The sequence below is a fragment of the Lissotriton helveticus genome, chromosome 12, assembly GCF_964261635.1.
Source record: "Lissotriton helveticus chromosome 12, aLisHel1.1, whole genome shotgun sequence".
Taxonomy (NCBI): Eukaryota; Metazoa; Chordata; class Amphibia; order Caudata; family Salamandridae; genus Lissotriton; species Lissotriton helveticus.
In genome coordinates this window covers 16416342-16439400 of record NC_136073.1, presented here as the reverse complement: position 1 = coordinate 16439400, position 23059 = coordinate 16416342, and the positions used below count along the sequence as shown (strand labels likewise).

The 23059-nt window shown below is 40.3% G+C and overlaps 2 protein-coding genes across 2 annotated transcripts in view; one reads left to right on the top strand and one right to left on the bottom strand.

Annotated features, from left to right (window-relative positions):
• The window catches only part of TLE2 (TLE family member 2, transcriptional corepressor), a 221309-nt gene that overhangs the window by 3917 nt on the left and 194333 nt on the right, over window positions 1-23059 (bottom strand). The window lies entirely within an intron of this gene.
• LOC144799217 (uncharacterized) lies at window positions 773-21234 on the top strand (the record flags this gene model as incomplete). The annotated part of the gene is made up of 10 exons (XM_078670490.1): window positions 773-1146; window positions 2023-2347; window positions 3169-3345; window positions 13771-14637; window positions 15222-15846; window positions 16226-16452; window positions 17748-17803; window positions 18565-18604; window positions 18793-18936; window positions 20896-21234. Coding segments are annotated over 10 exons (3174 nt in total), but the record flags the coding sequence as incomplete, so codon positions are not given.

The following is a 23059-nucleotide window of genomic DNA, read 5'->3' as shown; positions in this document are numbered from 1 at the left end:
GGTCTTCGTGAAAGGAAAGCATGCTGATAATTCATAGTGAAGCCTGCCAGTGGCTAAAGTGACCTGATGCACTGCTCCTTGATGCATGCTTGAGTGAGAAGAAAAGAAATGTGAAGGACAACCACATACAAATGGAAAGGAAAAGGGGGAGAAGAGAAAGGAAGCTAAAGAAAAAAAGCGAAGGAGGAAAGAAAAAGGCGGGGGAAGAAAGGAGGCGAAGAAAGCGAGAGAAGAAAGAAAAGGAAGCGAGAGAAAAGAAGCAAAAGAAGAAAAAAGGAAGCGAGAGAAGAAAGGAAGCAAAAGAAAAGGAGCAAAAGAAAAGCAAGAAAGGAAGCGAAAGAAGAAAGAAAGGAAGCGAGAGAAGAAAGGAAGCGAAAGAAGAAAGAAAGCGAAAGAAGAAAGAAAGGAAGCGAGAGAAGAAAGCGAGAGAAAAGAAAGGAAGCGAGAGAAAAGAAGAAAGGAAGCGAAAGAAGAGGAAGCGAAAGAAGAGGAAGCAAAAGAAGAGGAGCGAAAGAAAGGAAGCGAGGGAAAAGCAAAAGAAGTAAGAAAAGGAAGCGAGAAAAGGAAGCGAGAGACGAAAGGAAGGAAGCGAAAGAAAAGGAGCAAAAGAAAAGCAAGAAAGGAAGCGAAAGAAAAGCGAGAAGAAAGGAAGCGAAAGAAAAGCGAGAAAAGGAAGCGAAAAGAAAGGAAGAGAAGCAAAAGAAAAGGAGCGAAAGAAGAAAGCAAAAGAAGCAAGAAAAGCAAAAGAAGCAAGAAAAGGAAGCAAAAGAAAAGGAGCAAGAAAGAAAGGAAGAGAAAAGAGAAAAGAAGAAAGGAAGAGAAGAAAGAAAAGCAGCAAAAGAAAAGCAAGAAAGGAAACGAAAGAAAAGGAAGCGAGAGAAGAAAGAAAGCGAGAGAAGAGGAATCGAAAGAAAAGCAGCAAAAGAAAAGCGAGAAAAGTAAGGAAGGAAGCGAAAGAAGGAATCGAAAGAAAAGCAGCAAAAGAAAAGCAAGAAAGGAAGCGAAAGAAGAAAGAAAAGGAAGCGAAAGAAAAGGAAGCGAGAGAAGAAAGGAAGCGAGAGAAGAAAAAAGAAGCAAAAGAAAAGCAAGAAAGAAAAGGAAGCGAAAGAGGAAGCGAAAGAGGAAGCGAAAGAAGAATAAAAGGAAGCAAAAGAAAAGGAGCGAAAGAAGAAAGCGAGAGAAAAGAAAGAAAAGCGAGAGAAGAAAGGAAGCGAGAGAAGCAAGAAAGGAAGCGAGAGAAAAGAAGCAAGAAAAGAAAGAAAGTAAGCGAGAGAAGAAAGGAAGCGAAAGAAAAGCGAGAAAAGGAAGCGAAAGAAGAAAGGAAGCGAAAGAAAAGCGAGAAAAGGAAGCGAAAAGGAAGGAAGCGAATGAAGAAAGAAAGGAAAAGAAGAAAGAAAAGGAAAAGAAGCGAAAGAAGAAAGAAAGCGAGAGAAAAGAAGAAAGGAAGCTAAAGAAAAGGAGCAAAAGAAAAGAAGCAAGAAAGGAAGCAAAAGAAGCAAGAAAGGAAGCGAATGAAGGAAGCGAGCGAAAAGGAGCAAAAGAAGAAAGTGAGAGAAAAGAAGAAAGCGAAAGAAAGGAAGCGAGAGAAGCAAGAAAGGAAGCGAGAGAAAAGGAGCAAAAGAAAAGAAGCGAAAGAAAAGCGAGAAAAGGAAGCGAAAGGAGGAAGGAAGGAAGCAAAAGAAAAAGCGAAAGAAGAAAGGAAGCGAGAGAAGGAAGCGAATGAAGAAAGAAAGGAAGCGAGAGAAGGAAGGAAGCAAAAGAAAGGAAGCGAGAGAAGAAGCAAAAGAAGAATGAAAAGGAAGCAAAAGAAGAAAAAAGGAAGCGAAAGAAGAAAGCGAATGAAGAAAGAAAGGAACCGGCCGAGAGAAGAATGAAAAGGAAGCTAAAGAAAAGGAAGCGAAAGAAGAAAGCGAGAGAAAAGAAAGCGAAAGAAGAAAGAAAGGAAGCGAGAGAAGAAAGAAAGGAAGCGAAAGAAAAGCGAAAGAAAAAGGAAGCGAGAGAAAAGAAAGGAAGCGAGAGAAGAAAGAAAGGAAGCGAGAAGAAAAGAACCAAAAGAAAAGAAGCAAAAAAAGAAAAGGAAGCAAAGAAGCAAGAGAAGAAAGCGAGAAGGAAGCGAAAGAAGAGGAGCAAAAGAAAAGCAGCAAGAAAGGAAGCGAGAGAAGAAAGAAAAGAAGCGAAAGAAGAAAGAAAAGGAAGCGAGAGAAGAAAGGAAGCGAGAGAAAAGAAGCAAGAAAAGGAAGCGAGAGAAGAAAGGAAGCGAGAGAAGAAAGCGAAAAATGCGAGAAGGAAGCGAAAGAAAAGGAGCGAAAGAAGAATGAAAAGGAAGCAAAAGAAAAGAAAGCGAAAGAAGAAAGCAAAAGAAAGGAAGCGAGAGAAGCAAGAAAGGAAGAAAGAGAAAAGAAGCAAAAGAAGAAAGAAAAGAAAAGCAAAAGAAGCGAGAAAAGGAAGCAAAAGAAGCGAGAAAAGGAAGCGAAAGAAAAGGAGCAAGAAAGAAAGGAAGAGAAAAGAAGAAAGCGAAAGAGGAAGCGAAAGAAGAATAAAAGGAAGCGAGAGAAAAGAAGGAAGCGAAAGAAAGGAAGCGAGAGAAGAAAGAAAAGAAGCAAAAGAAAAGAAGCGAGAGAAGAAAGAAAGCGAGAGAAGAAGGAAGCAAAAGAAAAGAAGCAAAAGAAAAGCGAGAAAAGGAAGCGAGAGAAGAAAGTAAGGAAGCGAAAGGAAGGAAGCAAAAGAAAAGAAGCGAAAGAAGAGAGAAAAGGAGCGAAAGAAGAAAGCGAGAGAAAAGAAGCGAAAAGCAAAATAAGCGAGAATAGGAAGCGAAAGAAAAGGAGCAAGAAAGAAAGGAAGAGAAAAGAAGAAAGCGAAGCGAAAGGAAGGAAGCAAAAGAAAAGAAGCGAAAGAAGAGAGAAAAGGAGCGAAAGAAGAAAGCGAGAGAAAAGAAGCGAAAAGCAAAAGAAGCGAGAAAAGGAAGCGAAAGAAAAGGAGCAAGAAAGAAAGGAAGAGAAAAGAAGAAAGAAAGGAAGAGAAGAAAGCGAAAGAAGAATAAAAGGAAGCGAAAGAGGAAGCGAGAGAAGAAATGAAGCGAGAGAAGAAGAAGCAAAAGAAAAGCGAGCGAAGGAAGGGAGCAAAAGAAGCAAAAGAAAAGGAGTGAAAGAAGAATGAAAAGGAAGCAAAAGAAAAGGAGCGAAGAAGAAAGCGAGAGAAAAGAAAGCGAGAGAAAAGAAGAAAGCGAAAGAAAGGAGGCGAAAGGAAGTGAGAGAAGAAAGGAAGCGAGAGAAGCAAGAAAGGAAGCGAGAGAAAAGGAGCAAAAGAAAAGAAGCAAAAGAAAAAAAAGGAAGCGAAAGAAAAGGAGTGAAAGAAGAAAGCGAAAGAAAGGAGGCGAAAGAAAGAAAGCGAGAGAAGCAAGAAAGGAAGCGAGAGGCAAGAAAGGAAGCGAGAGAAAAGGAGCAAAAGAAAAGAAGCAAAAGAAGGAAGCGAAAGAAGAAAGGAAGCGAAAGAAAAGCGAGAAAAGGAAGCGAAAGAAGAAAGGAAGCGAGAAAAGGAAGGAAGCGAATGAAGAAAGAAAGGAAGCGAGAGAAGGAAGGAAAAGAAAAGAAGCGAAAGAAGAAAGAAAGTGAGAGAAAAGAAGAAAGCGAAAGAAAGGAGGCAAAAGGAAAGAAAGGAAGCGAGAGAAGCAAGAAAGGAAGCGAGAGAAAAGGAGCAAAAGAAAAGAAGCGAAAGAAGGAAGCGAAAGGAGGAAGGAAGCAAGCAAAAGAAAGGAAGCGAAAGAAGAAAGAAAGGAAGCGAAGGAAGGAAGCAAAAGAAAGGAAGCGAGAGAAGAAGCAAAAGAAGAATGAAAAGGAAGCGAATGAAGAAAGAAAGGAAGCGAGAGAAGGAAGGAAGCAAAAGAAAGGAAGCGAGAGAAGAATGAAAAGGAAGCTAAAGAAGAAAGAAAAGGAAGCAAAAGAAAAGGAGCGAAGAAGAAAGCGAGAGAAAAGAAAGCGAGAGAAAAGAAGAAAGCGAAAGAAAGGAAGCGAGAGAAGCAAGAAAGGAAGCGAAAGAAGAAAGGAAGGAAGCAAAAGAAGAAAGAAAGGAAGCGAGAGAAGTAAGGAAGCGAAAGAAAAGGAGCAAAAAGAAAAGCAAGAAAGGAAGCGAAAGAAGAAAGAAAAGAAGCGAAAGAAAAGGAAGCGAAAGAAAAGCGAGAAAAGGAAGCGAAAGAAGAAAGAAAGGAAGCGAGAGAAGAAAGAAAGCGAAAGAAAAGCAGCAAGAAAGGAAGCAAAAGAGGAAGAGAGAAGAAAGAAAGGAAGCGAGGAGAAAAGGAAGGAAGCGAAAGAAAAGGAGCAAAAGAAAAGCAGCAAGAAAGGAAGCGTGAGAAGCAAGAAAAGGAAGCGAGAGAAGCAAGCGTGAGAAGAAAGAAAAGGAAGCGAAAGAAGCAAGAAAAGGAAGCGAGAGAAAAGAAGCAAGAAAAGGAAGCGAGAGAAGAAAGCGAAAGAAGCAAGAAAGGAAGAAAGAGAAAAGAAGAAAGAAAAGGAAACAAGAAAAGAGAAAAGGAAGCGAGAGAAGAAAAAAGGAAGCACAAAAAGAAAAGGAAGCGAAAGAAAAGAAGCAAGAAAGGAAGCGAGAGAAGAAAGCGAAAGAAAAGGAAGCGAAAGAAAAGGAGCGAAAGAAGAAAAAAGGAAGCAAAAGAAGAAAAAAGGAAGCAAAAGAAAAGAAGCAAGAAAGGAAGCGAAAGAAGAAAGGAAGGAAGCGAGAGAAGGAAGGAAGCGAAAGAAAGGGAGCGAAAGAAAAAAGCGAGAGAAAAGAAAGCAAAAGCAGCAAGAAAAGGAAGCGAGAGAAGAAAGAAAGGAAGCGAGAGAAGAAAGGAGCAAAAAGAAAAGCAAGAAAGGAAGCGAGAGAAGAAAGGAAGGAAGCAAAAGAAAAGCGAGAAAAGGAAGCGAGAGAAGAAAGAAAGGAAGCGAGAAGAAAGAAAAGGAAGCGAGAGAAAAGAACCAAAAGAAAAACAAGGAAGCGAAAGAAAAAGGAGCAAAAGAAAAGAAAGAAAAGAAGCAAAAAATGAAAAGGAAGCAAAGAAGCAAGAGAAGGAAGCAAAAGAAAGCGAGAAGGAAGCGAAAGAAGAGGAGCAAAAGAAAAGCAGCAAGAAAGGAAGCGAGAGAAGAAAGAAAGGAAGCGAGAGAAGGAAGCGTGAGAAGAAAGGAAAAGAAAAGGAAGCGAAAGAAGAAAGAAAGGAAGCGAGAGAAGAAAGGAAGCAAAAGAAAAGGAAGCGAGAGAAGAAAGGAAGCGAGAGAAGCAACAAAGGAAGAAAGAGAAAAGAAGCAAAAAAAGAAAAAGGAAACAAAAGAAGAAAGAAAAGGAAACAGAAGAAAAGAGAAAAGGAAGCGAGAGAAGAAAGGAAGGAAGCACAAAAAGAAAAGGAAGCGAAAGAAAAAGAGCAAGAAAGGAAGCGAGAGAAAAGGAAGCGAAAGAAAAGCGAGAAAAGGAAGCAAAAGAAAAGGAGCAAGAAAGAAAGCGAGCGAAGAAAGAAAGCGAGAGAAAAGGAAGCGAGCGAAGAAAGGAAGGAAGCGAAAGAAAATCGAGAAAAGGAAGCAAAAGAAGAAAGGAAGCGAGCGAAGGAAGCGAGCGAAGAAAGAAAGGAAGCGAGAGGAGAAAAGGAAGCGAGAGGAGAAAAGGAGCAAGAAAGGAAGCGAGCGAAGAAAGCGAGCGAAGAAAGAAAGCGAGCGAAGGAAAAGGAAGCGAGAGAAGAGAAAGAAAAGGAAGCGAGCGAAAAGAAGCAAAAGAAGAAAGAAAAGGAAGCGAGAGAAGAAAAGGAAGGAAGCAAAAGAAAAGGAAGCGAGAGAAGAAAGAAAAGGAAGCAAAAGAAAAGGAGCGAGAGAAGAAAGAAAAGGAAGCAAAAGAAGAAAGAAAAGGAGCGAGAGAAGAAAGAAAGGAGGCGAAAGAAAGGAAGCAAAAGAAAAGAAAGGAAGCGAGAGAAGCAAGAAAGGAAGCGAGAGAAAAGAAGCAAAAGAAAGGAAGCGAGAGAAGAAAAAAGAAGCACAAAAAGAAAAGGAAGCAAAAGAAAAGCGAGAAAAGAAAGGAAGCGAGCGAAGAAAGAAAGGAAGCGAGCGAAGAAAGAAAGCGAAAAGGAAGCAAGAGAAAAGAAAGAAAAGAGAAAAGGAAGCGAAAGAAAAGAAGCAAGAAAGGAGGCGAGAAGAAAGCGAGCGAAAAGGAAGCGAGCGAAAAGGAAGCGAGAGAAGAAAGAAAAGGAAGCAAAAGAAAAGGAGCAAAAGAAAAGAAGCAAGAAAGGAAGCGAGAGAAGAAAGAAAGCGAAGAGAAAAGGAAGCGAGAAGAAAGAAAAGGAAGCGAGAGAAGAAAGAAAGGAAGCGAGAAGAAAGCGAAAAAAGGAAGCGAGAAAAAAGAAAAGGAGCGAAAGAAAGAAAAGGAGCAAAAGAAAAGGAAGCGAGAGAAGAAAGGAAGCGAGAGAAAAGGAAGCGAAAGAAGAAAGGAAGCGAAAGAAAAGGAAGCGAGAGAAGAAAGGAAGCGAGAGAAGAAAGGAAGCGAGCGAAAAGGAAGCGAAAGAAGCAAGAAAAGAAAAGCAAAAGAAGCAAGAAAGAAAGGAAGAGAAAGCGAAAGAAGAATAAAAGGAAGCGAAAGACGAAAGAAAAGGAAGCGAGAGAAAAGAAGGAAGCGAAAGAAGAAAGAAAAGCAAAAGAAAAGCAAGAAAGGAAGCGAAAGATGAAAGAAAGCGAGAGAAGAGGAAGCGAAAGAAGCGAAAGAAAAGAAGCAAAAGAAAAGCGAGAAGGAAGCGAGAGAAGAAAGTAAGGAAGCGAGAGAAGAAAGAAAGCGGAAGGAAGCAAAAGAAAAGGAGGGAAAGAAGAAAGAAAAGGAGCGAAAGAAGAAAGGGAGAGAAAAGAAAGCAAAAGAAGCAAGAAAAGAAAAGCAAAAGAAGCAAGAAAAGGAAGCGAAAGAAAAGGAGCGAAAAGAAGAAAGAAAGGAAGAGAAGAAAGAGGAAGCGAAAGAAGAATAAAAGGAAGCGAAAGAGGAAGCGAGAGAAGAAAGGAAGCGAGAGAAAGAAGCAAAAGAAAAGCAAGAAAGAAAAGAAGAATAAGAAAGAAAAGGAAGCGAGAGAAGAAAGGAAGCGAGAGAAGAAAGAAGAAGCAAAAGAAAAGCGAGCGAAGGAAGGGAGCAAAAGAAAGGAAGCGAGAGAAGAAAGAAAAGGAGCAAAAGAAAAGGAAGCAAAAGAAGAAAGAAAAGGAAGCAAAAGAAGAAAGAAAAGGAAGCAAAAGAAAAGGAGCGAAAGAAGAAAGCGAGAGAAAAGAAGAAAGCGAAAGAAAGGAGGCGAAAGGAAGCGAGAGAAGCCAGAAAGGAAGCGAGAGAAGCCAGAAAGGAAGCGAGAGAAAAGGAGCAAAAGAAAAGAAGCAAGAAAAGAAGCAAAAGAAGAAAAAGGAAGCGAAAGAAAAGGAAGCAAAAGAAAAGGAGCGAAAGAAGAAAGCGAAAGAAAGGAGGCGAAAGGAAAGAAAGAAAGCGAGAGAAGCCAGAAAGGAAGCGAGAGAAGCCAGAAAGGAAGCGAGAGAAAAGAAGCAAGAAAAGAGAGAAATGAAGCGAAAGAAGCAAGCAAAAGAAAGCGAGAGAAGAAGGAAGCGAAAGAAAAGAAGCAAAAGAAAAGCGAGAGAAGGAAGCGAGAGAAGAAGGAAGCAAAAGAAAAGAAGCAAAAGAAAAGCGAGAAAAGGAAGCGAGAGAAGAAAGTAAGGAAGCGAAAGAAAAGGAGCAAAAAAAAAGCAAGAAGGAAGCGAGAGAAGAAAGAAAGCGAAAGGAAGGAAGCAAAAGAAAAGAAGCGAAAGAAGAAAGAAAAGGAGCGAAAGAAGAAAGCGAGAGAAAAGAAAGCAAAAGAAGCAAGAAAAGAAAAAGAAGCGAGAAAAGGAAGCGAAAGAAAAGGAGCAAGAAAGGAAGAGAAAAAAAGAAAGAAAGGAAGAGAAGGAGAGAAAGGAAGAGAAGAAAGCGAAAGAAGAATAAAAGGAAGCGAAAGAAAAGGAAGCGAGAGAAGAAAGGAAGAGAAAAGAAGCAAAAGAAAAGCAAGAAAGAAAGAGAAAAGAAGAAAGGAAGAGAAGAGAGAAAGGAAGGAAGAGAAGAAAGCGAAAGAGGAAGCGAAAGAAGAATAAAAGGAAGCGAAAGAAGAAAGAAAATGAAGCAAAAGAAGAAAGTGAGAGAAAAGAAGAAAGCGAAAGAAAGGAGGCGAGAGAAGAAATGAAGCGAGAGAAGCAAGAAATGAAGCGAGAGAAGCAAGAAAGAGAAAAGCAAGAAAAGAAAGAAATGAAGCAAAAGAAGAAAAAGGAAGCAAAAGAAAGCGAGAGAAGAAAGGAAGCGAAAGAAAAGCGAGAAAAGGAAGCGAAGAAAGGAAGGAAGCGAATGAAGAAAGAAAGGAAGCGAGAGAAGAAAGGAAGGAAGCGAAAGAAGAAAGGAAGGAAGCGAATGAAGGAAGCGAGCGAAAAGGAGCAAAAGAAGAAAGTGAGAGAAAAGGCGAAAGGAAAGAAAGGAAGCGAGAGAAAAGGAGCAAAAGAAAAGAAGCGAAAGAAAAGCGAGGGAAGGAAGGAAGCAAAAGAAAAGCGAAAGAAGAAAGGAAGCGAAAGAAGAAAGAAAGGAAGCGAGAGAAGGAAGGAAGCAAAAGAAAGGAAGCGAGAGAAGAAGCAAAAGAAAAGGAGCGAAAGAAGAATGAAAAGGAAGCAAAAGAAAGGAACTGAAAGAAGAAAGGAAGGAAGCGAATGAAGAAAGAAAGGAAGCGAGAGAAGAAGCAAAAGAAAAGGAGCGAGAGAAGAATGAAAAGGAAACTAAAGAAAAGGAGCAAGAAAGGAAGCGAAAGAAGAGCGAGAAAAGGAAGCGAAAGAAGAAAGGAAGGAAGCAAAAGAAAAGAAGCGAGAGAAGAAAGGAAGCAAAAGAAAAGGAAGCGAAAGAAGAAAGCGAAAGAAATGCGAGAAGGAAGCGAAAGAAAAGGAGCGAAAGAAGAATGAAAAGGAAGCAAAAGAAGAAAAAAGGAAGCAAGAAAAGAAGCAAGAAAGGAAGCGAAAGAAGAAAGAAAGGAAGCGAGAGAAGAAGCAAAAGAAAAGGAGCGAGAGAAGAATGAAAAGGAAGCTAAAGAAAAGGAAACTAAAGAAAAGGAGCAAGAAAGGAAGCGCGAGAAAAGGAACCGAAAGAAGAAAGGAAGGAAGCAAAAGAAAAGAAGCGAGAGAAGAAAGGAAGCAAAAGGAAGCGAAAGAAGAAAGCGAAAGAAATGCGAGAAGGAAGCGAAAGAAAAGGAGCGAAAGAAGAATGAAAAGGAAGCAAGAAAGGAAGCGAGAGAAGAATGAAAAGGAAGCTAAAGAAAAGGAAACTAAAGAAAAGGAGCAAGAAAGGAAGCGAGAGAAGAAAGAAAGGAACCGAAAGAGCGAGAAAAGGAACCGAAAGAAAAGAAGCGAAAGAAGAAAGAAAGAAAGGAAGCGAGAGAAAAGAAAGCGAAAGAAAAGCAGCAAGAAAGGAAGCGAGAGAAGAAAGGAAGCAAAAGAGGAAGCGAGAGAAGAAAGAAAGGAAGCGAAAGAAAAGGAAGCGAGAGAAAAGAAAGGAAGCGAGAGAAGAAAGAAAAGGAAGCGAGAAGAAAAGAACCAAAAGAAAAGAAGCAAAAAAAGAAAAGGAAGCAAAGAAGCAAGAGAAGAAAGCGAGAAGGAAGCGAAAGAAGAGGAGCAAAAGAAAAGCAGCAAGAAAGGAAGCGAAAGAAGAAAGAAAGGAAGCGAGAGAAGAAGCAAAAGAAAAGGAGCGAGAGAAGAATGAAAAGGAAGCTAAAGAAAAGGAAACTAAAGAAAAGGAGCAAGAAAGGAAGCTAAAGAAGAGCGAGAAAAGGAACCGAAAGAAGAAAGGAAGGAAGCAAAAGAAAAGAAGCGAGAGAAGAAAGGAAGCAAAAGAAAAGGAAGCGAAAGAAGAAAGCGAAAGAAATGCGAGAAGGAAGCGAAAGAAAAGGAGCGAAAGAAGAATGAAGAGGAAGCAAAAGAAGAAAAAAGGAAGCAAGAAAGGAAGCGAGAGAAGGAAGGAAGCAAAAGAAAGGAAGCGAGAGAAGCAAGAAAGGAAGAAAGAGAAAAGAAGCAAAAGAAGAAAGAAAAGGGAGCAAGAAAGAAAGGAAGCGAAAAGAAGAAAGGAAGAGAAGAAAGAAAGCGAAAGAGGAAGCGAAAGAAGAAAAAAGGAAGCAAGAAAAGAAGCAAGAAAGGAAGCGAAAGAAGAAAGGAAGGAAGCGAGAGAAGGAAGGAAGCAAAAGAAAGGAAGCGAGAGAAGCAAGAAAGGAAGAAAGAGAAAAGAAGCGAAAAGAAGAAAGAAAAGGGAGCAAGAAAGAAAAGAAGCGAAAAGAAGAAAGGAAGAGAAGAAAGAAAGCGAAAGAGGAAGCGAAAGAAGAATAAAAGGAAGCGAGAGAAAAGAAGGAAGCGAAAGAAAGGAAGCAAAAGAAGAAAGAAAAGGGAGCAAGAAAGAAAGGAAGCGAAAAGAAGAAAGGAAGAGAAGAAAGAAAGCGAAAGAGGAAGCGAAAGAAGAAAAAAGGAAGCAAGAAAAGAAGCAAGAAAGGAAGCGAAAGAAGAAAGGAAGGAAGCGAGAGGAGGAAGGAAGCAAAAGAAAGGAAGCGAGAGAAGCAAGAAAGGAAGAAAGAGAAAAGAAGCAAAAGAAGAAAGAAAAGGGAGCAAGAAAGAAAAGAAGCGAAAAGAAGAAAGGAAGAGAAGAAAGAAAGCGAAAGAGGAAGCGAAAGAAGAATAAAAGGAAGCGAGAGAAAAGAAGGAAGCGAAAGAAAGGAAGCGAGAGAAGAAAGAAAAGAAGCAAAAGAAAAGCAAGAAAAGAAGCAAAAGAAAAGCAAGAAAAGAAGCGAGAGAAGAAAGAAAAGGAAGCGAGAGAAGAAAGAAAGCGAGAGAAGAAGGAAGCAAAAGAAAAGCGAGAAAAGGAAGCGAAAGAAGAGAGAAAAGGAGCGAAAGAAGAAAGCGAGAGAAAAGAAGCGAAAAGCAAAAGAAGCGAGAAAAGGAAGCGAAAGAAAAGGAGCAAGAAAGAAAGGAAGAGAAAAGAAGAAAGGAAGAGAAGAAGAATAAAAGGAAGCGAAAGAAAAGGAAGTGAGAGAAGAAAGGAGAAGCAAAAGAAAAGCAAGAAAGAAAAGAATAAAAGGAAGCGAAAGAAGAAAGAAAAGGAAGCGAGAGAAGAAAGGAAGCGAGAGAAGAAAGAAAAGAAGCAAAAGAAAAGGAGCGAAAGAAGAATGAAAAGGAAGCAAAAGAAAAGGAAGTGAAAGAAGAAAGCGAGAGAAAAGAAGAAAGCGAAAGAAAGGAGGCGAAAGGAAGCGAGAGAAGAAAGGAAGCGAGAGAAGCAAGAAAGGAAGCGAGAGAAAAGGAGCAAAAGAAAAGAAGCAAAAGTAGAAAAAGGAAGCGAAAGAAAAGGAAGCGAAAGAAAAGGAGCGAAAGAAGAAAGGAGGCAAAAGGAGGCGAAAGGAAAGAAAAAGTGAGAGAAGCAAGAAAGGAAGTGAGAGAAGCAAGAAAGGAAGCGAGAGAAAAGAAGCGAAAGAAGGAAGGAAGCGAAAGAAAAGCGAGAAAAGGAAGCGAAAGAAGAAAGGAAGGAAGCGAGAGAAGAAAGGAAGGAAAAGAAGAAAGAAAAGGAAAAGAAAAGAAGCGAAAGTAGAAAGAAAGTGAGAGAAAAGAAGAAAGGAAGCTAAAGAAAAGGAGCAAAAGAAAAACGAGAAAGGAAGCGAAAGAAGAAAGAAAGGAAGCGAGCGGAAAGGAGCGAAAGAAGGCGAGAGAAAAGAAGAAAGCGAAAGAAAGGAGGCAAAAGGAAAGAAAGGAAGCAAGAAAGGAAGCGAGAGAAGAAAGGAAGGAAGCGAGAGAAAGAAAGCGAAAGAAAAGCAGCAAGAAAGGAAGCAAAAGAGGAAGAGAGAGAAGAAAGAAAGCGAAAGAAAAGGAAGCGAAAGAAAAGCGAGAAAAGGAAGCGAAAGAAGGGAAGCGAGAGAAGAAAGGAAGCGAGAAGAAAAGAACCAAAAGAAAAACGAGAAAAGGAAGGAAGCGAAAGAAAAGCAGCAAAAGAAAAGCAGCAAGAAAGGAAGCGAGAGAAGAAAGAAAAGGAGCGAAAGAAGCAAGAAAAGGAAGCGAGAGAAGAAAGGAAGCAAAAGAAAAGGAAGCGAAAGAAGAAAGCGAAAGAAAGGGAAGCAAAAGAAATGCGAGAAGGAAGCGAAAGAAGAAAGAAAAGGAAACAAAAGAAATGAGAAAAGGAAGCGAGAGAAGAAAGGAAGGAAGCACAAAAAGAAAAGGAAGCGAAAGAAAAGAAGCAAGAAAGGAAGCGAGAGAAGAATGAAAAGGAAGCGAAAGAAAAGCGAGAAAAGGGAGCGAAAGAAGAAAAAAGGAAGCAAAAGAAAAGCAAGAAAGGAAGCGAGAGAAGAAAGGAAGGAAGCGAGAGAAGGAAGGAAGCAAAAGAAAGGAAGCGAGAGAAGAATGAAAAGGAAGCTAAAGAAAGGGAGCGAAAGAAGAAAGCGAGAGAAAAGAAAGCAAAAGAAGCAAGAAAGGAAGCGAGAGAAGAAAGAAAAGGAAGCGAAAGAAAAGAAAGGAAGCGAGAAGAAAGGAAGGAAGCAAAAGAAAAGCGAGAAAAGGAAGCGAAAGAAAAGAAAGGAAGCGAGAGAAGAAAGAAAGGGAGAGAAGAAAGAAAGGAAGCGAGAAGAAAGAAAAGGAAACGAAAGAAAAGCGAGAAAAGGAAGCGAAGGAAGCGAAAGAAAAAGGAGCAAAAGAAAAGAAGCAAAAAATGAAAAGGAAGCGAAAGAAGCAAGAGAAGGAAGCAAAAGAAAGCGAGAAGGAAGCGAAAGAAGGAGCAAAAGAAAAGCAGCAAGAAAGGAAGCGAGAGAAGAAAGAAAGGAAGCGAGAGAAGGAAGCGTGAGAAGAAAGGAAAAGAAAAGGAAGCGAAAGAAGAAAGAAAGGAAGCGAGAGAAGAAAGGAAGCAAAAGAAAAGGAAGCGAAAGAAGAAAGAAAGCGAGAGAAGCAAGAAAGGAAGAAAGAGAAAAGAAGCAAAAAAAGAAAGAAAAGGAAACAAAAGAAGAAAGGAAAGGAAACAGAAAAGAGAAAAGGAAGCGAGAGAAGAAAGGAAGGAAGCACAAAAAGAAAAGGAAGCGAAAGAAAAGGAGCAAGAAAGCGAGAGAAGAAAGAAAGCGAGAGAAAAGGAAGCGAGAGAAGAAAGGAAGGAAGCGAAAGAAAATCGAGAAAAGGAAGCAAAAGAAGAAAGGAAGCGAGCGAAGAAAGAAAAGGAAGAGAGCGAAGAAAGGAAGCGAGAGGAGAAAAGGAAGCGAGAGGAGAAAAGGAAGCGAGAGGAGAAAAGGAAGCGAGCGAAGAAAGAAAGCGAAAGAAAAGGAAGCAAGAAAAGAAGGAAAAGGAAGCGAGAGAAAAGAAGCAAAAGAAGAAAGAAAAGGAAGCGAGAGAAGAAAGAAAAGGAAGCGAGAGAAGAAAGAAAAGGAAGCAAAAGAAAAGGAGCGAGAGAAGAAAGAAAAGGAAGCGAGCGAAGCAAAAGAAAAGGAAGCGAGAGAAGAAAGAAAAGGAAGCGAGCGAAGCAAAAGAAAAGGAGCGAGAGAAGAAAGAAAAGGAAGCGAGAGAAGAAAGAAAAGGAAGCAAAAGAAAAGGAGCGAGAGAAGAAAGAAAAGGAAGCAAAAGAAAAGGAGCGAGCGAAGAAAGAAAAGGAAGCGAAAGAAAGGAGGCGAAAGAAAAGGAAGGAAAAGAAAAGAAAGGAAGCGAGAGAAGCAAGAAAGGAAGCGAGAGAAAAGAAGCAAAAGAAAAGAAGCGAGCGAAGAAAAAAGAAGCACAAAAAGAAAAGGAAGGAAAAGAAAAGCGAGAAAAGGAGCAAGAAAGGAAGCGAGCGAAGAAAGAAAGGAAGCGAGCGAAGAAAGAAAGCGAAAAGGAAGCAAGAGAAAAGAAGCGAAAGAAAAGAGAAAAGGAAGCGAGAGAAGGAAGGAAGCGAGAGAAGAAAGAAAAGGAAGCAAAAGAAGAAAGAAAAGGAAGCAAAAGAAGAAAGAAAAGGAAGCAAAAGAAAAGGAGCGAGAGAAGAAAGAAAAGAAGCGAAAGAAAGGAAGCGAGAAGAAAGGAAGGAAGCGAAAGTAAAGGAAGCAAGAGAAAAGAAGCAAAAGAAGAAAGAAAAGGAAGCGAGAGAAGAAAGGAAGGGAAAGAAGCAAGAAAAGAAGCAAGAGAAAAGGAAGCAAAAGAAAAGGAGCAAGAGAAGGAAGCGAGAGAAGCAAGAAAAGCGAGAAAAGGAAGCGAAAGCAGCAAGAAAGGAAGCGAGAGAAGAAAGGAAGCGAGAAGAAAGAAAGCGAAAGAAAAGCGAGAAAAGGAAGCGAAAGCAGAAAGAAAGAAAGAAAAGCGAGAGAAAAGAAGAAAGAAAGCGAAAGAAAGAAAAGGAAGCGAAAGCAGAAAGAAAAGGAAGCAAGAGAAAAGGAAGCGAAAGAAAGAAAAGCGAGAAGGAAGCGAAAGAAAAGAAGCAAGAAAAGGAAGCGAAAGAAAAGAAGCAAGAAAGGAAGCGAGAGAAGAAAGAAAGCGAGCGAGAGAAGAAAGAAAGCGAGAGAAAAGGAAGCGAAAGAAAAGAAGCGAAAGCAAGAGAAAAGGAAGCGAGAAGAAAGAAAGGAAGCGAGAGAAGAAAGGAAGCGATAGAAGGAAGCGAGAGAAGAAAGGAAGGAAGCGTGAGAAGAAAGAAAAGTGAAAGAAAAGAGAAGGAAGCGAGAGAAGAAAGGAAGCGAGCGAAAAGGAAGCGAAAGTGAAAGAAAAGCAAAGCAAAAGAAGCAAGAAAGAAAGGAAGCGAAAAGAAGAAAGAAAGGAAGAGAAGAAAGAAAGAGAAAGCGAAAGAAGAATAAAAGGAAGCGAAAGAGGAAGCGAGAGAAGAAAGGAAGCGAAAGAAAAGAAGCAAAAGAAAAGCGAGAAGGAAGCGAGAGAAGAAAGTAAGGAAGCGAAAGAAGGAAGCGAGAGAAGAAAGAAAGCGAAAGGAAGGAAGCAAAAGAAAAGGAGCAAAAGAAGAAAGAAAAGGAAGCAAAAGAAGAAAGAAAAGGAAGCAAAAGAAAAGCGAGCGAAGGAAGGGAGCAAAAGAAAGGAAGCGAAAGAAGAGGAAGCAAAAGAAAGGAAGCGAGAAAAGGAAGCGAAAGAAGAGGAAGCGAAAGAAAAGCGAGAAAAGGAAGAAAGGAAGCGAGAGAAAAGAACCAAAAGAAAAAACGAGAAAAGGAAGGAAGCAAAAGAAAAAGGAGCAAAAGAAAAGAAGAAAGAAAAGAAGCAAAAAATGAAAAGGAAGCGAGCGAAGCAAGAGAAGGAAGCAAAAGAAAGCGAGAAGGAAGCGAAAGAAAAGCAGCAAGAAAGGAAGCGAGCGAAGAAAGGAAGCAAAAGAAAAGGAAGCGAAAGAAGAAAGAAAGCGAAGCGAAAGAAATGCGAGAAGGAAGCGAGAGAAGAAAGAAAAGGAAGCGAGAGAAGCAAGAAAGGAAGCACAAAAAGAAAAGGAAGCGAAAGAAAAGGAGCAAGAAAGGAAGCGAGCGAAGAAAGAAAGCGAGAGAAAAGGAAGCGAGCGAAGGAAGGAAGCGAAAGAAAATCGAGAAAAGGAAGCAAAAGAAGAAAGGAAGCGAGCGAAGAAAGCGAAAGAAAAGGAAGCGAGAAGAAAGAAAAGGAGCAAAAGAAAAGCAAGAAAGGAAGCGAGCGAAGAAAGAAAAGGAAGCGAGAGGAGAAAAGGAAGCGAGCGGAGAAAAGGAGCAAGAAAGGAAGCGAGCGAAGAAAGAAAGCGAGCGAAAGAAAAGGAAGCAAAAGAAGAAAGAAAAGGAAGCGAGAGAAGAAAAGGAAGCGAAAGAAAAGGAGCAAGAAAGGAAGCGAGCGAAGAAAGAAAGCGAGCGAAGAAAGCGAGCGAAAGAAAAGGAGCAAAAGAAAAGCAAGAAAGGAAGCGAATGAAGAAAGAAAAGGAAGCGAGAGAAGAAAGAAAAGGAGCGAGAGAAGAAAGAAAAGGAAGCAAAAGAAAGGAGGCGAAAGAAAAGGAAGAAAAGAAAGGAAGCGAGAGAAAAGAAGCAAGCGAGAGAAAAGAAGAAAGCGAAAGGAAGCGATAGAAGAAAGGAAGCGAGAGAAGAATGAAAAGGAAGCAAAAGAAGAAAAAAGGAAGCGAAAGAAAAGGAGCGAAAGAAAGGAGGCGAAAGGAAAGAAAGCGAGAGAAGCAAGAAAGGAAGCGAGAGAAAAGAAGAAAGGAAGGGATGAAAGAAAAGAAGCAAAAGAAAGCGATAGAAGAAAGGAAGGAAGCTAAAGAAAAGCGAGCGAAGGAAGGGAGCAAAAGAAAGGAAGCGAAAGAAGAGGAAGCGAAAGAAGAATGAAAAGGAAGCAAAAGAAGAAAGAAAAGGAAGCAAAAGAAAAGCGAGCGAAGAAAGGAAGGAAGCGAAAGAAGAAAGAAAGCGAAAGAAAAGAAGCGAGAGAAAAGGAAGCGCGAAGAAAGGAAGGAAGTGAAAGTGAAGGAAGCAAAAGAAGAAAGGAAGCGAAAGAAGAAAGAAAAGAAGCGAGAGAAAAGGAAGCAAAAGAAGAAGCAAAAAAAGGAGCGAAAGAAAAGGAGCAAGAGAAGGAAACGAGAGAAGCAAGAAAAGAAGCGAAAGAAGAAAGAAAGCGAAAGAAAAGAAGCAAGAAAGGAATCGAGAGAAGAAAGAAAAGGAGCAAAAGAAAAGAAGCAAGAAAGGAAGCGAAAGAAAGCGAAAGAAAGAAAAGGAAGCAAAAGAAGCAAGAAAGGAATCGAGAGAAGAAAGGAATCGAGAGAAGAAAGAAAGGAAGCGAGAGAAGCAAGAAAGGAAGCGAAAGAAAAGCGAGAAAAGGCAGCGAAAGAAGAAAGAAAAGAAGCAAAAGAAAGGAAGCAAGAAAGGAAGCGAAAGCAGAAAGAAAAGGCAGCGAAAGAAGAAAAAAGAAGCAAAAGAAAAGGAGCAAGAGAAGGAAACGAGAGAAGCAAGGAAGCGATAGAAAAGCGAGAAAAGGAAGCGAAAGAAAAGCGAGAAAAGGAAGCGAAAGAAAAGCGAGAAAAGGAAGCAAAAGAAGAAAGAAAAGGAGCAAAAGAAAAGAAGGAAGGCAGCGAAAGAAGAAAGAAAAGGCAGCGAAAGAAGAAAAGGAAGCGAAAGAAGAAAGCGAGAGAAAAGAAAGCAAGCAAGCGAAACAGGAAGCAAAAGAAAAGGAGCGAAAGAAGAAAGAAAAGGGAGCGAGAGAAAAGAAAGCGAGAGAAAAGGAAGCGAGAGAAGAAAGAAAAGGAGCAAAAGAAAAGACAAGGAAGCGAAAGAAGAAAGACAAGGCAGCGAAAGAAAAGAAGCAAGAAAGGAAGCGAGAGAAGAAAGAAAAGGCAGCGAAAGAAAGAAAAGGCAGCAAAAGAAAAGCAAGGAAGCGAGAGAAAAGGCAGCAAAAGAAAAGCAAGAAAGGAAGCGAGAGAAGAAAGAAAAGCAAGCAAAAGAAAAGGAGCGAAAGAAGGCAACGAGAGAAGCAAGGAAGCGATAGAGAAGAAAGGAAGCGAAAGAAGACAGAAAAGGAGCAAAAGAAAAGCAAGAAAGGAAGCGAAAGAGAGAAAAGGAAGCGAAAGAAGAAAGAAAAGGGAGCGAGAGAAAAGAAGAAAGCGAGAGAAAAGGAAGCGAAAGAAGAAAGAAAAGGAGCAAAAGAAAAGAAAAGAAGCGAAAGAAAAGGAAGCGAGAGAAGAAAGAAAGCGAGAGAAGAAAGAAAGCGAGAGAAAAGCGAGAAAAGGAAGCGAAAGAAAAGGAAGTGAGAAAAGAAGAAAGGAAGTGAGAGAAAAGAAGAAAGAAAGCGAAAGGAAGCGAAAGAAAGAAAAGGAAGCGAGAGAAAAGGAAGCGAGAGGAAAGGAAGCAAGCGAAAGAAAAGGAGCGAGAGAAGAAAGGAAGCAAAAGAAAAGGAGCGAGAGAAGAAAGGAAGCAAGGAAGCGAAAGGCAAGGAAGCGAAAGAAAAGGAGCAAAAGAAAAGCAAGAAAGGAAGCGAGAGAAGACAGGAAGGAAGCAAAAGAAAAGCAAGAAAGGAAGCGAAAGAAGAAAGAAAAGGCAGCAAGAAAGGAAGCGAGAGAAGAAAGAAAAGCAAGCAAAAGAAAAGAAGCAAAAGAAGAAAGAAAAGAAGCGAAAGAAAAGCGAGAAAAGGAAGCGAAAGAAGAAAGAAAATGAAGCAAAAGAAAAGAAGCGAGAGAAGAAAGAAAAGGAGCAGAAGAAAGAAAGCGAGAAAAGGAAGAAAGGAAGCAAGAAAGGAAGCGAAAGAAAGAAAAGCGAGAGAAAAGAAGAAAGAAAGAAAAGGAAGCGAAAGCAGAAAGAAAATGAAGCAAAAGAAAAGGAGCAAAAGAAGGAAACGAGAGAAGCAAGGAAGCGAAAGCAGAAAGAAAGGAAGCGAGAGAAGAAAGAAAGGAAGTGAAAGAAAAGCGAGAAAAGGAAGCGAAAGACGAAAGAAAATGAAGCGAAAGAAGAAAGGAAGGAAGCGAAAGCAGAAAGAAAAGGAAGCGAAAGCAAGAAAAGGAAGCGAAAGCAGAAAGAAAATGAAGCAAAAGAAAAGGAGCGAAAGAAGGCAACGAGAGAAGCAAGGAAGCGATAGAAAAGAAGAAAGGAAGCGAGAGAAGACAGAAAAGGAGCAAAAGAAAAGAAGCAAGAAAGGAAGCGAAAGAAGAAAGGAAGGAAGCGAAAGAAGACAGAAAAGGAGCAAAAGAAAAGCAAGAAAGGAAGCGAAAGAAGAAAGCGAGAGGAAAGAAAGCAAGCGAAAGAGGAAGCAAAAGAAAAGGAAGCGAAAGAAGAAAGAAAGCGAGAGAAAAGGAAGCGAGAGAAGAAAGAAAAGGAGCAAAAGAAAAGAAAGGAAGCGAAAGAAAAGGAAGCGAGAGAAGAAAGAAAAGGAAGCGAAAGAAAAGGAGCGAAAGAAGAGGAACCAAAAGAAAAGCAAGGAAGCAAAAGAAAAGGCAGCAAAAGAAAAGCAAGAAAGGAAGCGAAAGAAGAAAGAAAAGGAAGCGAGAGAAGAAAGAAAGGAAGCGAGAGAAGAAAGAAAAGGAAGCGAGAGAAGAAAGAAAGCGAGAGAAAAGCGAGAAAAGGAAGAGAGAAGAAAGCAAGGAAGCGAAAGCAAGGAAGCAAAAGAAAAGCAATAAAGGAAGCGAGAGAAGAAAGAAAGCGAGAGAAAAGAAGAAAGGAAGCGAGAGAAAAGAAGAAAGAAAGCGAAAGGAAGCGAAAGAGAAGGCGAAAGAAAGAAAAGGAAGCGAGAGAAAGGAAGCAAAAGAAGAAAGAAAAGGAAGCGAGAGGAAAGGAAGGAAGCGAAAGAAAAGGAGCGAGAGAAGAAAGGAAGCGAAAGAAAAGGAGCGAGAGAAGAAAGGAAGCGAAAGAAAAGGAGCGAGAGAAGAAAGAAAAGGAAGCGAAAGAAAAGGAAGCGAGAGAAGAAAAAAGGAAGCGAGAGAAGCAAGGAAGCGAGAGAAGAAAGGAAGCAAAAGAAAAGGAGCGAGAGAAGAAAGAAAGGAAGCGAGAGAAGACAGAAAGGAAGCGAGAGAAGGAAGCGAAAGAAAAGGAGCGAGAGAAGAAAGGAAGCGAAAGAAAAGGAGCGAGAGAAGAAAGGAAGCGAAAGAAAAGGAGCGAGAGAAGAAAGAAAAGGAAGCGAAAGAAAAGGAAGCGAGAGAAGAAAAAAGGAAGCGAGAGAAGCAAGGAAGCGAGAGAAGAAAGGAAGCAAAAGAAAAGGAGCGAGAGAAGAAAGAAAGGAAGCGAGAAGACAGAAAGGAAGCGAGAGAAGGAAGCGAAAGAAAAGGAGCGAGAGAAGAAAGGAAGCGAAAGAAAAGGAGCGAGAGAAGAAAGAAAAGGAAGCGAAAGAAAAGGAGCGAAAGAAGAGGAACCAAAAGAAAAGCAAGGAAGCAAAAGAAAAGGCAGCAAAAGAAAAGCAAGAAAGGAAGCGAGAGAAGAAAGAAAAAGAAGCGAGAGAAGAAAGAAAGGAAGCGAGAGAAGACAGAAAGGAAGCGAGAGAAGACAGAAAGGAAGCGAGAGAAGAAAGCAAGGAAGCGAGAGAAGGAAGCGAAAGAAAAGCGAGAAAAGGAGGCGAAACAAGAAAGCAAGGAAGCAAAAGCAAGGAAGCGAAAGAAGAAAGGAAGGAAGCGAGAGAAAAGGAGCGAGAGAAGAAAGGAAGCGAAAGAAAAGGAGCGAGAGAAGAAAGGAAGCAAAAGAAAAGGAGCGAGAGAAGAAAGCAAGGAAGCGAGAGAAGAAAGCAAGGAAGCGAGAGAAGAAAGCAAGGAAGCGAGAGAAGAAAGCAAGGAAGCGAAAGAAAAGCGAGAAAAGGAGGCGAAACAAGAAAGAAAGGAAGCGAGAGAAGCAAGGAAGCAAAAGAAAAGAAGCAAGAAAGGAAGCGAAAGAAGAAAGGAAGGAAGCGAGAGGAAAGGAGCAAAAGAAAAGCAAGGAAGCGAAAGAAAAGGAGCAAGAGAAAAGCAAGAAAGGAAGCGAGAGAAGACAGAAAAGGAAGCGAAAGAAAAGGAAGCGAAAGAAGGAAGGAAGCGAAAGAAGAAAGCAAAAGAAAAGGAAGCGAAAGAAGAAAGAAAAGAAAGCGAAAGAAAAGGAGCAAGCAAGAAAGGAAGAGAAAAGAAGAAAGAAAGCGAAAGAAGGAAGCAAAGGAGGCGAGAGAAAAGGAGCAAATGAAAAGCAAGAAAGGAAGCGAATGAAGAAAGAAAAGGAAGCGAGAGAAAAGGAAGCGAAAGAAAAGCGAGAAAAGGAAGCGAAAGAAAAGGAGCGAGGGAAAAGAAGAAAAGGAGCGAAAGAAGGAAGCAAAGGAGGCGAGAGAAAAGGAGCAAATGAAAAGCAAGAAAGGAAGCGAAAGAAGAAAGAAAGCGAGAGACAAGAAAAGGAAGCGAAAGAAGAAAGAAAAGGAAGCGAAAGAAAAGCGAGAAAAGGAAGCGAAAGAAAAGGAGCAAGAAAGAAAGGAAGAAAGAAGCGAGGGAAAAGAATAAAGGAAGCGAAAGAAGAAAGAAAAGGAAGCGAGAGAAAAGGAAGCAAAAGAAAAGCGAGAAAAGGAAGCGAAAGAAAAGCGAGAAAAGGAAGCGAAAGAAGAAAGGAAGGAAGCAAAAGAAGCGAAAGAAGAAAGGAAGGAAGCGAGAGAAAAAAGAAAGCGAGAGAAGAAAGAAAGCGAGAGAAGAAAGAAAAGGAGCGAAAGAAGAAAGCGAGAGAAAAGAAAGAAAGCGAGAGAAAAGGAGCAAAAGAAAAGCGAGAAAAGGAAGCGAAAGAAAAGGAAGAGAAAAGAAGAAAGAAGCGAGAGAAAAGAAGAAAGCGAAAGAAGGAAGCAACGGAGGCGAGAGAAAAGAAGAAAGTGAAAGAAAAGGAAGCGAGAAGAAAGAAAAGGAAGCGAAAGAAGAAAGAAAAGGAAGCGAAAGAAAAGCAGCAAGAAAGGAAGCGAGAGAAAAGAAGCAAAAGAAAAGCAGCAAGAAAGGAAGCGAAAGAAAAGGAGCGAAAGAAGAAAGCGAGAGAAGCAAGAAAGGAAGCGAGAGAAAAGAAGCAAAAGAAGAAAGAAAAGGAAGCAAAAGAAAAGCGAGAAAAGGAAGCGAAAGAAAAGGAGCAAAAGAAAAGAAGCAAGAAAGGAAGCGAAAGAAAAGGAAGCGAAAGAAGAAAGGAAGGAAGCGAAAGAAAAGGAGCAAAAGAAGAAAGGAAGGAAGCGAGAGAAGAAAGGAAGGAAGCGAGAGAAGAAAGGAAGCGAAAGAAAGGGAGCAAAAGAAAAGAAGCGAAAGAAAAGCGAGAAAAGGAAGCGAGAGAAAAGGAGCAAGAAAGAAAGTAAGAGAAAAGAAGAAAGAAAGGAAGCGAGAGAAAAGGAGCAAAAGAAAAGCGAGAAAAGGAAGCGAAAGAAAAGGAAGCGAAAGTAGAAAGGAAGCGAAGCAAGAAAGGAAGCGAAGCGAGAGAAAAGAAGCGAGAGAAAATAAGAAAGCAAAGCAAAAGTAGAAAGGAAGCGAAGGGAAGCGAAAGAAGGCAAAAGGAGAGAAAAGCGAAAGAAGAAAGGAAGAAAGCGAAAGAAAAGGAAGCAAAAGCCAGCGAAAAAAGAAAGAAAGCGAAAGAAGAAAGGAGAGAAGAGAAGCGAAAGAAGAAAGAGGGAGCGAGAGAAAAGAAGAAAGAGAAGAAAGAAAGCGAGAGAAAAGGAAGCGAAAGAAGAAAGGAAGCAAAAGAAGAAAGAAAAGCAGCAAGAAAGGAAGCGAAAGAAGAAAGAAAAGGCAGCGAAAGAAGAAAGAAAAGGCAGCAAAAGAAAAGCAAGGAAGCGAGAGAAAAGGCAGCAAAAGAAAAGCAAGAAAGGAAGCGAAAGAAGAAAGAAAAAGAAAGGAAAGGAGCAAAAGAAGAAAGAAGAGAAGGGGAAGGAAAGAAGCAAAAGAAAACAAGCGGAAGAAGAAAGAAGAGAAGCAAAAGAAGAAAAGAAGCAAAAGAAAAGCAAAAGAATAAAGGAAATAAGCGAAAGAAAAGGGATTCAAAGAAGAAAGAAAGAGAAAGGAGGAAGAGAGGGAATGGAAAAGAAATGGAGAAAAAGGCAGAAAAATAAAGTAAAACGAAAAAGAAAGTTATAATGAAGGAAAATAAAGGAGAAAAATGGAGAAAGGAAAGAAATTAGAAGAGAAGAGGAAGAAAGAAATGAAGTGGAAACTCACAAAAGGGAGAGGAGAAAAATAGGAAAGGGATAATAAGAGAGGAAGAAAGAAATGAAGTGGAAACTTAGGAAAGGGATGAAAGGAAAAGAACAGCTTAAAAAGGGAAGAAACCTCACAAAAGGAAGGGCGAAAAAATGAAAGAATGAAGAAAATATAGAAAAAAATGGAGTAACCAAACAAAGAAGATTAAGGAGAAAAACAATAATGACAAAATAGGAAAAGGAAGGAAACCAGGAAATTAAAAGAATTAGAAGGAAATAAAAAGGAGAAAAGGGAAGGAAAACATGAAATAAAGAAGGGGGAAAGGGAATGAAGGTAAAAAAAGAAAGTACAGAAGGAAGAAAAAAGGTAGAAGGAAAGGAAGGAAAGGAAAGAAAGGAAAAGGAGAATGCAAAGAAAGAAGGAGAGAAAAGTAGAAGAAATAAAACAAAGGAAAGAGAAGGGAAAGGAAAGATATAAGAAAGGAAATATGGAGTAAGAAAAAGCAGCCAGGAGGAAAGGGAGGAAGAAAAGG